Source organism: Periplaneta americana, chromosome 12 (genome assembly GCF_040183065.1).
Source record: "Periplaneta americana isolate PAMFEO1 chromosome 12, P.americana_PAMFEO1_priV1, whole genome shotgun sequence".
Taxonomy (NCBI): domain Eukaryota; kingdom Metazoa; phylum Arthropoda; class Insecta; order Blattodea; family Blattidae; genus Periplaneta; species Periplaneta americana.
The window spans coordinates 165,351,226-165,370,458 of NC_091128.1; the positions used below are offsets into that span (position 1 = coordinate 165,351,226).

The following is a 19,233-nucleotide window of genomic DNA, read 5'->3' on the forward strand; positions in this document are numbered from 1 at the left end:
AGGAAGCAGTATATGGAATACTCTTCTTTTTGCTCTATCATCCAAGTCATCAAAACCGTATTGCACTAGATAGGAATTGAAATATTCTCACGGTCACGCAGTTTCAGAAAAAATTCAATCCCAGATTCGTCATTAACTGACAAGACTTTCCGGTTTTCATGAGGTGACTTGAGAACATCTGTTGTACACAGTAAATTGAACCAGCTTTGATTTTACATCTGTCCAGTGCAGCATTTCTCATGTACAGTCAGATAAATTTTTGACGATATATATAAAAACACAGTGAACTATGTCGTCTGTGATACGGTCTGTAAAATGTGAGCGTCACGAAGAGTGACTAATGCTTTCTCGTATGCATTACGTGTTTCGGAGCAGTTCAATTCTTTATCAGGCACCGATGATATTCCTTTTGTAATTTATTATCTTGCACTTCAGAATGCATGAATTATAAACGAATCATTTACTGTGCATCTAAATGAGACAGACTTTCGTTTTACGCATTGGGGACAAAATGCATTTTTTTTTTTTTAATTTTATAAAGACTAGTTCAAATAATACCACAAGGAAAGCCTGGAAAGTACTACATTTCTCTATGTGTATTCTGAAGAAATATAACCGAAGGTCAAAAGAATTAGCGTACAAAACCCTTGTTCGCCCAGTTATGGAATATGGAACAGTAGGTTGGGATCCGTACAAACAAAACCAAATCGATTCAATAGAAAAGGTCCAACGCAAGGCAGCAAAATATGTCAAAATGGGAAAGGGACATGGTGAAGAGGTTGTAAAAGACTTAGGGTGGGAACTTCTCAAATCAAGGCGACGAAAAACCAGACTCACCGCATTGTTTAAGGCACCAATGGGACACAAAAGCATGGACCGACATCAATGCTAGATTAGTAACACCATCATACTTAGGCAGGGCAGATCATATTAGGAAGTTTAAATGTAGAAAACAAAGAACGGACGTGGCAAAATTTTCCTTTGTTAACCGCACAATAGTAGACTGGAACAGCTTACCTGCGGCAATCTTTCAGGGTGGTCCTCTCAAAATCAATACATTTAAGGAAAGGTTGAGAAGATTAGACTGAAAATGTAATTGTAGGTGCAGTGTAATTATCTAAGTTGTGTCATGTAATTAATTAAGATGATATGTAATTTAGTTGATATGTAAATAAATTAAGGTGATATGTAATTAAATTGGTAATAGTTGGGTGAAATAGAAGTATTTATAAGTTAGATTTACTTTTGCTTACTGTAGGCGTTATTATAGAATTATTTATAGTCCTAGGTTTATTGCATCTATTTATTTATAGTTAGAAATAAATTTAAGTTTATTTTATTTTATTTTTTTATTTTTCATTTACTGCTGTAATTATTGTAGAATTATAATGGTATTATTATATATTATATATCACTGCCACCGGGTGTATACCCAATTGTAGTGTTAATAAATACATACATAAACCGGAAACGACAACGATAACGAAAACGGATTTTTTAAATGTATTCAACTGTGAGAATTCGCAATTAACGAGAAGCTTGCCGGAAACCGGGAACGAAGAGTTGGCCAAGCTTTGCCGTTCTCGTTTCCGATCACAACCTACTAGATTCGTTCTGTTATCGTCAAAAAGCTATTTGGTCGTTGTATATTTTGTAGCAAGGAGGCCGTGACATAATATTTTGTCCATTAATTGCTTGTAACTAACACAGAATCAGTAGAATCACTTTCTATATATGCTACGTGTATATGTAACCAGACTACCACGTGAATTGAATTCTTAAATATTCCCTGTCTTAAATTTCGAAGTTCGTTAACCTGTGTTTCTGTTGGTTGGCTTGTATTTTTGAGAGAATGTCATTGGTCATATATATACACAAATAACATCAGAATGCAAAATATCGACTTTACATATCGTTATTGAAATATTACATATCGATATGCATAGTCGTTTCCGTTCTCGGTTTATTGTGAATCTTCACGTTCACGTTCTTCGCTTCCCGTTTTCGTTCTGGTTCTCGTTTCCGGTTTAGTGTGGACCAATCTTAAAGTTACTTATTGCAGTTGCGGTATATCCGAATCCGCTGTATACCAAAGCGCGATATAACAGCGTTTGATTTTACTCTGACTTTTCGCAAAATCAGTAATGATAATAGGACTTGTAATAAACATACGAACAAACATAGGATTTTTTTTGTTAAGTTAGCTGTAAACATAACATTTTGTATTTATTTTTATACTTGACAGCAGTAATGGTGCAGTGGTGCTATTGTAGCACTTAGTTTCGAATTGTTATGAGGCTGTGTTACAGTAATATGCTTCAACTTTCTATTAACATCCGTGTTGATTTTCTCTCAGCGTATTCCGAATCTCACCGGTCCGGTGGCATCAATGACGTCACGTTGCAGCGAAATAAGGAACAAAACTGCTGGAAAGATCGATGGCTGTCATGGCGACTGTACAAGTTGGTGTCTGTACTACGCTAGCAAAATTATGCGAAATTTTCGTACTGCCATCTCGTTCAAAGAAAAGATAGCATAAACAATTTATTTCTTGAACCGGTAGTAATAACGGGTCCGTTGACATGTTCGCTCATAAGCCATTAACATATTGTTTCTACGTTGTGCTCATTACAAGCAATACAGCAGAACTAAAGCAGAACACACCGCCATGACACAACAGTGCACGATGTTATTCGTCTGCTAATTCCCGCCCTATATAAGGACCAATCAGATTCACTGATGGCGGCTGATGGAGACTGCCACCACCTCTGCAAGTTGATGGCACCGGTGCGACACCAGTGGTGCATCAATGACGTCATCGGTGGAATTCGGAACACCGTGATGCCATCGGATTGCTCACCGGTGAGATTCGGAATACGCTCTCTAGGATATTACACTAACTCTTCCTTATGTCACAATTTAAAATATTGGTGTCACGAAGCTGACTCATACTCTTTCATACATTTTTACACGTTTCGTAATAATTCAGTTCTTTTGTAATGATGTCGATATTACTGTTTCTAGTTCAGTTTCTTGAAAGACTTACACAAATGAAATCACTTACTGTGCACCTAAAAGTGAAATGAACTTTCGTTTTCAATATTATACGTGCAGAACATTTTTAATAAAAAGAATTAGGTCCAAAAAGAAACAGAATATAGTCTGTTATAGGCCTTCCTACTTTTATATTGTTCATTGACTACGAAAAAACATTTGATAGAATATTAGTTCTACGTAAAGGTACGGTCACACGTCGCTACTTTTGCAGCGCTGCAGTACAAAAAACTGCGCAACTCTCGTACTGTGACGTGTGAACAACGGTGCAACCCGAAAAGTAGCGGCTGCCGAACCTGCTGCCCGCTACTTTTCCATGCTGCGCGCAACTTAAAAGTAGCGACGTGTGAACAGGGTTCTCAGGGTTGCAGCAGGAGCATTTTTGATATCGGTTTTGTTGAAACTTTTGCTGCGGTTGCAACCAATGTTACCACCCAAATGTGCCAATGATACTTTTATTGTTTGGATATATTTTAATGTTAAATGTGATGAAAATAAATTATTTGTAACAGTTATTAAATACACAACACAGTCTGAGCATAATTGCTGACGATATAATTCATTTTTTAAATTTTCCGTAGCGTAGTTCCAAACAGGAGGATTGCCAACATTGATTACGTGAATATACTGTTGGTTATCATTTAAGTATATAGGCGTTTTAAAAGCTTTATAGTAAAAATAATGTCAATTTCTGAATACTAGATACGACAGAAAAGCAAATAATAGATAAGGAAGCTTTCGCATGAGTTTCTTAATAATGCGAACATAACCACAAAATGTATATTGAGAAGTCAACACGGAGATGGAAACCTGCAGCATGACTGCGGCTGCAAAAGTAGCGCCTTGTGTGTGAACAGACTCGCAACCTCCAGTTGCAACTTTTGCAGCACTCGTGTTGCGCAGCACGAAAAGTAGCGTGCAGCGCGCTACTTTTGGTTTACGTGTGAACACGACACGCAACTTTTGCAGCTGCAGTACAAAAGTTGCGCTGCAAAAGTAGCGATGTGTGACCGTACCTTAAGGAGTTGTGGTGTAGCTAAATAATAAAAACAATAAAAAAATCTTATTCTGAATACTAGAATAGGCCTAAGCACAGACAATGGACTAACAAGGCGCAATATGATTAACTATAAACCAAGGAGTAAAACAGGGATGACCACTGAATCCTACTCTTTTCAATGTACGAGTAATAATACTGATGACAAGCTCTGCCTGTTCCCGCCCAGTGTGCAAAATGTATGAATTACAGATTTCCTGAAACATCTGTTACAAAGCAAGGTCGTTAGATGTCCTGTCGAACAGGCGGACCTTACAGTGACTGTATATACAGTCCCTGTAACGAACCTTGGTTACAAGAGGGGAGGATGAAACTCTTGAGATTGGAACAGGTCACAGTGGCCTAAACCTTGAAAGAAGAAGAACAAGAAGAAGAAGAAGAAAGTAACATCTGGCTTCAAATTACAAATCATATAGTTTATGCCTATGTTAGATTGCAGTGACATACGTAGGATTTGGGGGGGGGGGAGTTCAATCAGATTTTTGTGTCTAATCATAAAATATGTAAAATTATATATTAATTATTTAGAGCACTTTGACAAAAAAAAAAACACAGAATTGGTATTGCAGAATCTTCTGTTTACTCTTGGATTAGTCATCTTTTTTCTCTGTCCGGATTTGTCTTAATATTCAGTGTTCCTGCTGTCCCGTCGCTCTTATTTCCGGCAGCCAATCACGATGCAGGTCGGCTACATTTAAGCGCGTGCGTCTTGTGATTCGCTGCTGATGACGTTATGCACTTCCTAAGGCTCGATAAATACTTAATATAATCGCCCGCCATTTTGGCTCTTTCGTTGGCGTTCGCAGAAAACACACGAAGACGTTATTTTCCGCTCAATTATTTGCTCAATTACAGTGCGTTTGATTTATTATCATAGGAACTACGACATGATGTTAACGGTGCGGCAAATGGATTCCTCGTTTGGTAGCTCGGCAACGATACAAAAATAGCGGACGATACTACTACAGACTTTATAGAGCCTTCATAAGCAAAGAGGAGGAGTCACGCCGGAAATAACAGCGACGCGACTATAGGAGTTGGAGTGCAAGACAGCAAATTACATCATCGTAGCTACTCAGCATTAGATACCAACCATTTATTACTTGTATAGGTTCTCGATGCGCTCAAACACCAAACAAGGCCTTAAACTTTAGGATCCCATACACGCAAAAACTTAACTAGAGGTAAGTCTATATAGTAAGTCTATATAGACTTATCTGTGGGAGGTATTTCTAAATTGGATGATTGCTCATACATGCTCAGACTTACCTCATAGACTTATAGTTCACCAAGAAGGTCGTTGAAGTCAATTATTTCCCATGGAGAAATGCGATTATTGGCGTTCATTTGTTCGCGATTCCTTAGCGCTATTTTCAAATAATATATAGTTTCGCTTTATGTGTTATAACGTTTTTGTTTTTCCATAAGCATGGACAAGATTTATATATTTCTACAAATTCTAAGAAAAATGCATGATAAAAATAGTTCATTGAATCTTAGTTTTCACAACTTGCCGCCATTTCGCTACAGAGAATTGCAAAATGTAACAATGAAATCTCGACCAGATGCTTGCAGTATCGTTTGTTTTTATGTTTACCTATTCCGCCGCTTAATTTGGAGAGCGCTACAGTCGGAAAATTTCAAGCAGTCCTAGAAGTTTACGGCTTATCTCAAAGCCAAAAGCCTTGATACTTTTGCCCATACATGAGGAGACTTGCCTGTGAATTTGGGTTTGCACAGACTTACCTCCAGGTAAGTTTGTGCGTGTATGGGGGCCTTTATGATGACTTTGTTTCCGTACAACTGTTCACTCTTATTTTGTTTTATGAACAGTGTTTATAAAAGAGAATATTTCTGGTTAAAAATAATAAATTTAATATTCTTTCATAAACACAATTTTAATAGTCATCATCATAATCATCATCCACCACCATTTATTAGAAATTTGGAGGCTATTGAAGTGGTCTTGAGGTCGCAAGAAGATTCTTGATATCAGACTGCAGTCGGGCGTGGGTTCGAATTCCGGTTGAGCTGATTACCTGATTAGATTTTTCCCGAAGTTTTCTCCAATTTTAAGGCGAATGTCTGATAATCCCATGGGAATCTGCTTCCTTCCGAATCTTTTCCATATTGTTCATACGAGGTACGTAGATCTTTAATAATTATTTTTAAAAGTTTGGTGTATTTAATTCAACTATTTCCTTCTTGCTGGGATGTATGTTTGTGTATTCTATGATGGCTGTTCTTATCTCCCTTGTTTAAATGTTTAAGCCAGTTTGTTTGATATTCAAACAGAAAACTCCGAAATTATATCTGACGTATTCATTTCTGATGCACTGTGTTCTGACCCATATTCTCTCTGTACAGAAATGGATGTGAAGTTCTAGTGTCACAGCGTAACAGACACATTAAGTTGTGTTGTGGCACTAAAGAACTGATGAGTGTAACTTGATGTAGGCGTTGTGTATAAGTGTAGGTTTCCATAACAGAGTATTGTCAACTTTTTTTGCAGACGCGGATGGGGGAGAGCATCACATATGAAGTACAACGTAACTCAAGACCCTAGCTCGTCGTAGCAGTCCTCCTTCGGGAGTGAGGCGAGAGTAGGCAGGATGTTGTACATATTCCATGTGGACACGGGCAAAATGATGGCTTTTGACATGAACCTCGCCCTGGAGAGGTAAGAAGGTCTTCCTAATAGTAAAAAGTCCGAGTCTTTCGTATTCATATTTCTGTCTGTGCAGTTTTACTTTTTGCTTTTATGAATTTGAGTAGTAGTCGTAAAAAAATATACAATTCGAGGTTTTCACGAATATATACGTTCTAAGCAATCCTAATATTGAAAAAGTAGTTCCGGGCATTGTATCTATATACAGTTCTTGACACTGTTTTTATTCAAAGCCCTTAAAGATAATCATCACTTAACTATCATGCAGATAAGCTACTTCAGTTTTTAGTCCATTAAGCTGCATCTACACGGTTCAATTTTCCATACACGTATGCGTGCGATGTGGGAAGAATATTGAAACTATCAAGTTGAAAATCCTCGTTCAATTAAGATGCATGCATATTTTGTGTCTATATAGTGTGCCATGTTGAACCTCGTTTTCACTACGTACGGTACCATATACAGGGTGAACCGAAAGTAATGTCATTAATTTCAGGGGGTTATTCTTCGAGATATTTCAAACAAAAAAGTTTGATACAATTTTGCTTCCTTTTCGAGATCAAAATTGTTTTATATGAAACATTTCATAGCGTGTTTTGGAGAAGCCATTGATTTAATTCCCAATATGTCCAGTCAGTTTAAGAGAGCAGTGTATTATGACATTAAATTGTTGAAAGAATTTTACTTTTGTTCTTTAAGGTTTGCAGAAATTTGATCCAAACAAATGTAACATTTAAAAATTCCTTTACATTTATTCGAATCAAATTTATGCACATCTAAAGAACAAGACTAAAATTCTTTCAATCATTTATTATCATAATACACTGCTCTCTTAAATTGACTGGGCATATAAGGAATTAAGTCAATGACTTTCCCAAAACACGCTATGAAACGTTTCATATAAAACAATTTTTATCTCGAAAAGTAAGCAAAAACGAGCAAAATTGTATTAAACTTTTTTGTTTGAAATATCTCAAAGAATAACTCCCTGAAATGAATGACATTACTTATGGTTTAAAAAATACACGTCAAAATTTCAGGGTTGAATTCCACACATGTAGACCAGCCGTGGCGAAAAGGCCATGATGCGCCAAGCCACTGTGTAAGCTGCAACATGCATAGCACCTATGGAGGGAGGCGGACAACCGAAGGGGAAGTTAATGTTTAGGACGTGTAACGAAGAAAGAAATGAACAAAAAAACATAGGACACATTATCACAACCTAAAATTAACTGTCTTCAGAATGTCTCTGCGACAAAGTTTCAAAATCAGGAATTATGTCACTTACTGCCAATCGTAGTTGATCACGAAGTTATTTGTCTGTCAGTCGTGATCTAAATTTGATTTTTACTATTTTCATTGTTGAAAATAATTTTTCACAAACGTAAGTTACAGTGAACATGGCTTCAACAGAGCAAGCGAAAGAACGAAGCTTCAAGTATTTATTTTTTTCCAAAGATTTGAAAAGTTCAATATCTGTCAAGTCCTTACATCTAGCTTTCATTTAACGTCACATTGTAAATCTGTGAGTTTAAATTGAAAATCTAACCGCATTATTCGTACATCTGCTGTAAAAGAATCGACGTACAGAGATGATGATGATGATGATAATAATAATAATAATAATAATAATAATAATAATAATAATAATACTTTTTAATGTTTCATCAGTAACATGTAGTAACTTATAATGCCGTTTTATGTTATACAGCCGTTTTCCTAGTAATATTTATGAACAAATCATACATTTAATATTTTCATCATATTGTAAGCAAAAGAATGCATCCTCCCATCCTACTTGAAACTTTAGTTTTTTATAGAGGTACATGGTTTCGAGAGAGATATTGCGACGATACGCCACTCGCAGGTCCGAGACAAATACAAATAGAACGGAGTTTGACTCCAGTGAGTGAGAGGGTGGGGGTTGTGGGTAGGAAGTGAGAGAAAAGCACTGCGAGCCACAATGTGCTCGTGAGTCGCATTTTCACCGCGGCTGATGTAGACGATAAAAAATGTTACATAAACACGGGTCCTCTGCATGTGGGGAGTGGAATCCTAAATTTTTTGCCGTATAATTTTTAAACACTCTGTACATTAATTAATACATATTAAATGTCAATCCAATACTTAGGCCTACTTGATTCTCAAAATTGTATAATTTGTTAAAATTCATATACATATTCAAATAATAATCAACAACCATAGTCTCCCATATACGTAATATATTCAAACCTAATATTGTTGTATTCTTTCCAAACGAGTCTTAATGTGGCAATACAATTAGTATACGTATTTAATTAAAAATTAACCATGTATATTTGTTTTTTTTTTGGCGCAGTATGATATGGTTACTTAATTCGATTCCAAGTACATAAATATGCATATTTGAAATTTGTCATTTTAATTTGTATATTTAAATGTTTTTACTGTTTTAATGTATTTTAATATTGACGTCAACAATGTATATTTAAAAACGTTAACAATTTAAAATACAATGTAAATTTATAATTGCATAATTTGCATTAAAGATAAGTCATATGATTGAATAGCATTTTCTTTGAATTTATTACTTGACTTATTGGAATTTTTGCAATCAGGAGCAGTTGGAGGACTTACACAGGTAGAGCTGAGACGAAATGTTATGGCACCAACCTGCGCGAAGTTTTAAATTGCCGCCCAGCAGGGTAGAGGAGTGGGGGTTGTTTGGGTTACGGTTCTCAAGCTCAGAGCGGCAGGCATATCCGTTTCATCTCTTTCTAAAAACATTCATCTTACCTTAGTATCACCACTTTCTTACTCAAGAGTCCGAAGGTACCTAATGAAATTATGCCCGCTATTCCATCTTTATATTCTTATTCTCCGTCCGAATCAGATGACTGATCTGTGCTGGAATCAGATGTCCCTAAGTTAATGGAAATGTTCTCCAAAATACTGTGCATCACGTGCTCACTTTCAATATAATTGTTCTCTACTTTCTTCACATAATCATACACTGATATCCATTTTTGGAAGAAGCGATTGCAGAGTCGGCCTCTGCTTATGTGTAGCGGAGAAATTATAGAGGAGTCTTCTTAGGACTTCCTCATCAAAACTGTCTACATCTGCAACAATCTTTTTCTTTGGCTGTGATTTTTCCGGACTGGAGAAAGAATCTGTTGTTCCTGCCTCAATATTTTTCCCTTCTTTCCTGATTCTTGCCAAGGTTCGCTTTGAAATACCAGTGGCAGCCAGTACGCTTGCACACACGCTTTTCAATGGAATTGGTATTTCATTTACAACCTCTTCTGACATGAATTTCCATACATCGTATGCTATTTCATGTCCTTGACTATGAACTACTCTATGATTTCACACCTTAGACAATGCCATAATGAGGGCGCTCAGAAGGACAATGTTTTCAGTATTAGCAATAGCGGTAGCAGCAGAACGATCTGAACACTCGGAATGCTAGTAACCAACTAACCCAACACCCCTCCAGTTGAGTTTGGGGGCGAGTCCAAGCAAACGAACTAAAATGCGTCCTTCGCGCTGGTGCCGTAACTTCTCGTCCGGGCTCTATGTGTGCCGGTTGTTTCAGTGTGAAACAGCTCAAGGATGTGATCGAGCGGAGCTGTGGCATCCCGGTGGACAAGCAGGTGTTGCTGGTGAGCGGGGGTGAAAGCCTAGACCCGACAGCCCGCGTCTGCAGCTACTCCGCGGGCACTGACACCAACCCCATCTACCTGTTCAGCAAGAGCACCATTGAGAGCACGAGTCCACCTTCTCTCAGTGTCGACTTTGGTCCAGGTATGTGACTATATGTGACTACTGGGTGTTCAGTTCAAAATGTGTCATGGCTCGCTGTATGCCGTCATGTGGCTAGCCGATGAGCCTAGAGAATTCAATCTTCCTACACTTCCGCAGCTCAGGTGTATAACCTAAGAGGCAGAAAAGTTGGCTAGCAAGTACGGCTTTCATTCTGAAGAGTGCGTACCGATACGTACGGTAACGCCGGTAGTGGCAGGAATGTGAACTGTTTGGAAATACGTACTGTCGGGATATGGGGAGAGGGTTAAGACGATTACTTACGTATTTGTTGACATTAACTTCGACGGTCAACATGGACACGGAGCATTTGATTTGTGTTGTGGAATGTTACCGTAAGCAACCGATGATAACAAATACCCTGCGTACGACTTGCCGGCGCAAAATACAGTTCGAAAGAGGTTATGGTAGCACACAGACCGTACAGACTGCCATCTGTTGCTACGACGTTCAAGTTATACCGTACACGTTCTCAAGTTCAGATTGAAGAACGCCTTAAATAATAGGCAACTTCTCTAACATATGAGCTGAAACTCGCTTCAAATCGGTGACCCAACAACAGTGACGTCATGACACACTTTGAAATGAACACCCAGTAGTTACATGTACAAATGAACACTGTAAACATAGGTAGCTTAATGTGTTTCCCTACTCCTTCTGCTTTTCAGTGATAACAACCTAAAAATAGGTAATCGAAAATGCTCCACCCTGTATATTGGTACTGAAAGTAGTATGAGCTGGGTTGAATGTTTGTGTTGCAGATGTTGCCCTCAAAGACCAAGTGGAAGCCACACACTCCATGCCTGACACGTACAAGACTGTAGTGGCACGTGTCCAGCTTGCACAGCAGTTCTGTGACCATGCTCGTGAACAGACCAGGGCCTGTGAAAGCTTGGTCCACGATCAACATCTGCAGCAGCAAGGTATGTTGCAGTATGCATAGCAGAGCTGCTACAGCTTGCCGGTGAGTCGAGCAATCTGTCTCCTGCATAATGCAGTAACTTTTCACTGCCAGTATAATAATGCTGTGTAAAAATTAATTATTGTTATATAGAGTTGTTATATTTTCCAATATAATCATAATTCCAATAAAGGGAAGGCTCGAGTAATAAAAGTAATAACATAATATATAGTCCGGATCAGCTTACTTCATACCCTATCCCATTACTATATATGCTAGTGGTTTGTGCTGATTTTCTAGTTTGCAGGTTGAATTTTCTTTTGCCAACTTCGTTTCGAATTTCGATACTGACAAATATTACAAATGGTAGTGATTTTGCAACTGATATGTTGGCAGCTGAGACAAATATTAATATTTGTTGGTACTGGAGTTCCATTAAATTAAAATTGTACTAGATTTCTGAGTCGGTTACTGGAAGCTAGTGAAATTTGAACATAACAATTAATTAATATCAGTATTAATATTAATACATATTAGTTATTTTGTGTGTTGTGTTGTAGTTATAGTTCAAGATTATAGTCAGGTAAGTTTTCGGAGTTAGTACTAATAATTTCATGTAGTCAAACAAAATACATTTTTAGGTTAGGTCTCGTAAGTCAATTGTACATTCAAACAAATGAATTTCGTATTGCCAGACAAAATACTTGACATGTTGATCCCTTTCCCGTATAATTTGCCTACGAGAATATGTTACAAATTATTGAATTATTTAGAATAACCTTCCAACATAAAGTGCGGTAAGTAAATAAGTCATTTAGTATGTAGGATCGTGTGATATCTGTGTTGGCAACATTGACAAGACAGCAATATTTGTTGTTTAGGAACTGTTCTTATGTGATCCTCACTATATTGTACGACAAAATTGTTTAATAATATTGAAAATTCAAACCTTTTATATAACAAAATGATAGAAATAATTATTTACTAGTGCGACCTTTAGTCTTACACTAGTACTGAGAGTTCTTCAATCTGCGAACAGTATCGTGTTTTCATTATTTTTCATGAAACATAGTTTTGAAAAGATTTATAATTTTAAATCAAGTCCTTCATTTGAATTTTTTTCTGGAAACTACAATGATCCATCCTGAAAGCCATGGCTACTTATGTCTGGGTCAAGACTCATATGTTAAGGACCTGTGAGTTAAGGAATTGGACTTAATCTCTGAAGCTGCTCTTAGGTGTGGGTTCGAATCCTACTTTGGTTGATTATCTGGTTTGTTTGTTTTTTTTTTTCTGTGATTTTCTCCAACAGTAAACCAAATGTCAGATAATATCATTTTTCTGTCACTATTCCCACCAGTGCCAAGTAATTGCACAATAAATTCATACAGCATTGTTCAATTACCAATGAAACAAAAATGATGTATATGAGTTAACCAAAGCTCGAAAGCAAGACATTTAATATCCTGCCATCAAAGTGAGGCAAGTTCTGCCAAATTGGGTTACCTGGCAGTCCTAGCTTTAACAAATTTCTGATGATACTCTTGTGATGTTGAATAAACTCTTTGTTGTGAATAGGTTGGGCGGCAGTTCTAGCCAACTTGGAGGACATCACGCAAGCATTCAGAACACGGTCAGAACTGTTTGAGCAGAGCTTTAATCAACATCTGGAGACAAGGGCGGAGTACATGAAGCTGCTCGACAAGTAAGTGATTTTATTCTCTACTTGTATAAAAAGTGCTCCTTGTGACAAAGATTTAAGTTATTTTTTTTTTTTTTTACAAAATTTGAAATATAGTTTCCTCATACATGTACAAACATGGTCTGGATTTTATTATCGGACAAAAATCTTCAAAGAAATATTTTTTTAAGTATGCATTTCACATATAAGCTGGAAAAGAAATTGGAACAATTTTTTTTAATTAAAAAAGTGTACCAAATTCAAAGAATGTAAAGACCCAGACCAGTTTCAAATCTTTACACTCTGAGTAACATTTTCTGAATGTTGCATTAAACTCTAACAAAAATTACACTGCAAGGAGCTTTTGTACATGAAGACATGCAGAAAAAATAGTATGAGAGAAAACTGTGAGAAAGGAATGTGCACTTGACATTTAAATGTGATCGAAAAGTGCTTAAAAATGGCATCAAGATAAAAACTATGGCATTTCTCGAAAGAGCATGCATTATAGTATTTTTAAATCTAAAAATAATATATATATATATATATATTTTTTTTTTTGAAACAGAAATAAAAAGTTTCTCTCCAAACTCCCGTTAATCATCTATTTTGGATTCATTCATTTGCCAATCTTCCCTATTTTATGTTTTCTTCTTAGTCTCCACATACGATCATGTATCTTAATGTTGTCTATCATCTGATATCTTCTTCTGCTCCGAACTGTTCTCCCATTCACCTTTCCTTTGAGTGCATCCTTCAGTAGGCAGTTTCTTCTCAGCCAGTGATCCAACCAATTCCTTTTTCTCTTCCTAATCAGTTTCAACATTATTCTTTCTTTACCCACTCTTTCTAGCGCAGATTCATTCCTTATTTTGTCTCTCCATTCGTCTTCATATCTACATATCATATCATATCATATCATATCATATCATATCATATCATATCATATCATATCATATCATATCATATCATATCATATCATATCGTATATCATATCATATATCATATATCATATCATATCATATCATATATCATATCATATCATATATCATATCATATATCATATCATATCATATCATATCATATATCATATCATATCATATCATATCATATCATATCATATCATATCGTATATCATATCATATATCATATATCATATCATATCATATATATCATATCATATCATATATCATATCATATCATATCATATCATATCATATCATATCATATCATATATCATATCATATCATATCATATCATATCATATCATATCATATCATATCATATCATATCGTATATCATATCATATATCATATATCATATCATATCATATCATATATCATATCATATCATATATCATATCATATCATATCATATCATATCATATCATATCATAATATCATATCATATCATATCATATCATATCATATCATATCATATCATATCATATCATATATCATATCATATCATATCATATCATATCATATATCATATCATATCATATCATATATCATATCATATCATATCATATCATATCATATCATATATCATATCATATCATATCATATCATATCATATCATATCATATCATATCATATCATATCATATCATATCATATCGTATATCATATCATATATCATATATCATATATCATATCATATCATATATCATATCATATCATATCATATCATATCATATCATATCATATCATATATCATATCATATCATATCATATCATATCATATCATATCATATCATATCATATATCATATCATATCATATCATATCATATCATATATCATATCATATCATATCATATCATATCATATATCATATCATATCATATCATATCAATGGTGTTTAGGTAAAAGGGCTTAACCCTCATTTTTTAAATGTGACTTCTTTTTGCTGTAACTAGTGTAATCAGTTAAAATTTGATTACAAAATGTGAAGATATGTTTTTTGATAATTATGTTTACATTCCTTCATATAAAGTAACTAGTAATAATGTGATAAAATTTAATTATAGCTGTTTTTGACAAAAAAAAATTTGTGGGATAAGCCCTTTTACTAGAACATCACGGATATCATGTATCTCTGTTAATTCGAATTTTCTTTGTTTTTTTTTTTATGAATATTGGTCCTAACATTTTTCGTACTCTTTTATTTTCAAATGTGATTTAGTGTACTGTAGTTTTTTTTCTTACTCAGTGCCCAGTGCGTAGTTTTCTACACTGCACATATAAAATATCTAAATGCTTAATGTAATCTGGTTTTATTTCAGTTTCCGAGATGACATGGACATGTTGTCCAAGATCCCACTGATACCAGCGCTGCTGGAAACTGCAGAGGATGGAATGGACACTACGGTTGTGTCGTCTGATTCCAAGAAAACCTCGCAGTTCCAGGAGGGTGGGGAAGTGACGAGAAGTGTTAAGGAAGGAGATAATACTCAGCAGCAGGATTTGAAAGTGGATGAAGGAGATGGCAGCCTAGCAGAACAGCAGAATGGCGGGCCCGTTACTCTGTTGCAGTGGATCTCTGCCAACAACCAGAACAGCCTGTACCAGGTGGCGCAGCTGTGCATACGCAGCCTGGAGCAGGTGGGTGCCAGAGCATAAAGCTTTCCTGTGAAATTCAGCTTCATTTATTTGTTTAGTTTACTTGTGTTGTGCAATATTTTTAATACTATTGCATATAGAAATCTGAAGCTGATTGTACATGATCAAATTTTTCTTTCAATTGAATATTTTACAAGAAAACTTGTCAGAGATTGTGTAAGATTGGTCAATATTGGAAAAGATTTGTTAAAAACTGTTTCATATTGCTAAAGATTTGACAAGATTTTAAAACTTGTGTTTCAAGTTCATCATACTCTATTGCAGGCCTACAATAACAATATTTGGTGAAATATTACAGTATAAATATGTAAATCCTTCAGAGAATAACTTACTTACTTACTGGCTTTTAAGGAACCCGGAGGTTCATTGCCGCCCTCACATAAGCCCGTCATCGGTCCCTATCCTGAGCGAGATTAATCCATTCTTTATCATCATATCCCACCTCCCTCAAATCCATTTTAATATTATCCTCCCATCTACGTCTCGGCCTCCCCAAAGATCTTTTCCCCTCTGGTCTCCCAACTAACACTCTATATGCATTTCTGGATTCGCCCATACGTGCTACATGCCCTGCCCATCTCAAACGTCTGGATTTAATGTTCCTAATTATGTCATGTGAAGGATGCAATGCGTGCAGCTCTGCGTTGTGTAACTTTCTCCATTCTCCTGTAACTTCATCCCTCTTAGCCCCAAATATTTTCCTAAGAACCTTATTCTCAAAAACTCTCAATCTCTGTTCCTCTCTCAAAGTGAGAGTCCAAGTTTCACAGCCATACAGAACAACTGGTAATATAACTGTTTTATAAATTCTGACTTTCAGATTTTTTGACAGAAGACTAGATGACAAAAGCTTCTCAACCGAATAACAACAAGCATTTCCCATATTTGTTCTGCGTTTAATTTCCTCCCGAGTGTCATTTATATTTGTTACTGTTGCTCCAAGATATTTGAATTTTTCCACCTCTTCGAAGGATAAATCTCCAACTTTTATAGTTCCATTTCGTACAATATTCTGATCACGAGACATAATCATATACTTAGTCTTTCCGGGGTTTGCTTCCAACCCTATCTCTTTACTTGCTTCAAGTAGAATTTCCGCGTTTTCCCTAATCGTTTGTGTATTTTCTCCTAACATATTCACGTCATCCGCATAGACAAGAAGCTGATGTATCCCGTTCAATTCCAACTAGAATAACTAGACCATACAAAATGATATTACAGTAATTTGTTTTACTTAACTGTATATGGTACCTTAAAATGAAGAATATTATGATTGTATATTGTTTTACGATTAGATTGATTGATTCATTCATTCTTCATTCTTTCATTCATTGTGTTCTGTCCAACATAGGGTGACCAGATTTTCAAAATAAAAAAACGGAACACTTATTAAAGTTGGCATGACATGACAAATTGACATGTTACTTGTGTTTATATAATGTCAGTGAGCAATAAGGTCCAGTTTTATTTATTTTAAATTAATAAATATTACACTTTTACAATAACTAGGCTATAATAATTAGGGCTATACAATAAGCATGGATACTTGGCTTAAGTCATTGTTGACAATGTTTTATATTGCAACTAATCTGGATTAAATAGGTCAACTTATCTGTTTAAAAATACTTCAGGTTAATTGGACCTTACATCATATTCATGTCACTGTATTCTGAACTTGTTTCATAACAAATTTTCTTGCCTCATATTACCTTTTAACCAGTTTAACTTTCTAGATGAAAATCAAATGTACAATCTGCATCATACTTATTTGATAAGTGAATTTGCTGTATTGTTGGTCTTTTCTTCAGGAAACTATAGAAGTCCACGCAAGACAGATTTTTGAAATGACATTTTGTTATTATAGTCCCGACGCTGTTATTTCCGGCGTGACTCCGCCTCTTTGCTTACGTCTTAGAAAGTGAAGGCTCTATAAAGTCTAGGTAGGTAGTATCGTTCGCCATTTTTGTTCTTACGTTGCCGAGCTACCATACGAGGAATCTATTTGCTACACCGTTAAACATTATCATGTCGTAGCTCCTATGATAATAAATCAAACGCAATGTAATTCAGCAAATAATTGAGCGGCAAATAACGTCTTCGTGTGCTTTCTGCAAACGCCAACGAAAGAGCTAAAATGGCGGGCGATTATATTAAGTATTTATCGAGCCTTAAGAAATGAATCAGCGAATCACAAGATGCACATGTTTAAATGTAGCCGACCTGCAACGCGATTGGCTGCCGGAAATTAGAGCGACGGGACTATAATATGGCCTTTATGGTTTTAACTGAAAACTAATCCCTTTTGTCAGACCAAATTGAATTGAACAATGAAAACACTCTTTCTGATGATGCATTGGTGCCAGGTATTCCTAACACAAAACTTACAATCTAAATTATGTTTGTAAAACAGATGTATTTATCTTTCACAATTAAATTAAAGAAAAATAAATATTTTAACAATGATTTGGGGAAATGGGATGCCATTTAAAAATAAACGGGACATTTGGCATCCTGAGCATACTTTTCTCGGGACAGGGGACAAGAGGCTGAAAAAGGGACAGTCCTGTAAAAAACGGACATCTGGTCACCCTAACCCAACAGCATGTCTCACTGCAAACCCAGCATTTTACAATCTTCTCTGTTTTCCGTCTTCCTCTTAGTCTCTGCATACGAATCATGTATCTTTATATTGTCTTATCTGATATCTTCTTCTGCATCCGAACTTTCCTCTCATTCACTTTTCCTTCCTGTCCATCCTTTAGTAGGCAGTTTCTTCTCAGCCAGTGGCCCAGCCAATTTCTTTTTCTCTTCCTGACCAGTTTCAGCTTTATTCTTTCCTCATCCACTCTTTCTAGCACAGCTTATAAGCTATTGTCTTCTTCACTCAAAAAATACATGTAGTCTTCATTTTGTTTTATTCCAAAAAACCCACGGGGTACTGGCATGGGTTTAATTCATATTATTATTGAATGACCTTGCAAACAATTTCCCTCAGCCAGGATGCCATGTTTCCTGTCGTTTTTGGTGCCATAATACTTCCAAATTGGTTGATTCCTTCAAAGAATTGTCAAGTCTTTGTTCGATTAGGGCTTGTTCTTATTTACTTTCAAGACATTCAAAGACTTTTGAAGTATTGTAAATGATTTGACAAAACTTGTAAAGTATTGGCGAATCTTGAACGTTCTTGTAAAATATAGAATTTGACGAATACTTGCAGTTTATTTGACAGTCTTCAAGATTAGTTATAGGGATATATTCTATGAACAAATATGTTTTTATGTATGAAGTATAGAATAGGAAAAATTAATGTCACGAAGGAGGCACAGGACTGGTTTTTCATAACCTAAAAATCAAAATGTGACGTAATTATAGTAAGGGGACAGAGAGCATTTTCATGACATTTATGAAATAAGTTAAAAATGGAAATATGATATTTAGAGAGCGGAA

General features: G+C 35.7%; 1 protein-coding gene across 3 annotated transcripts in view; it reads left to right on the forward strand.

Annotated features, from left to right (window-relative positions):
* The window catches only part of Atg17 (autophagy-related 17), a 110,617-nt gene that overhangs the window by 24,441 nt on the left and 66,943 nt on the right, over nt 1-19,233 (forward strand). For all 3 annotated transcript variants that reach the window (XM_069842502.1, XM_069842501.1, XM_069842503.1), the window contains exons 2-6: nt 6,624-6,791; nt 10,357-10,565; nt 11,345-11,506; nt 13,063-13,189; nt 15,450-15,768. In XM_069842502.1, the coding sequence (XP_069698603.1) occupies nt 6,724-6,791; nt 10,357-10,565; nt 11,345-11,506; nt 13,063-13,189; nt 15,450-15,768 (885 nt within the window). In that variant the 5' untranslated portion in view covers nt 6,624-6,723. The remainder of the gene's footprint in view (nt 1-6,623; nt 6,792-10,356; nt 10,566-11,344; nt 11,507-13,062; nt 13,190-15,449; nt 15,769-19,233) is intronic.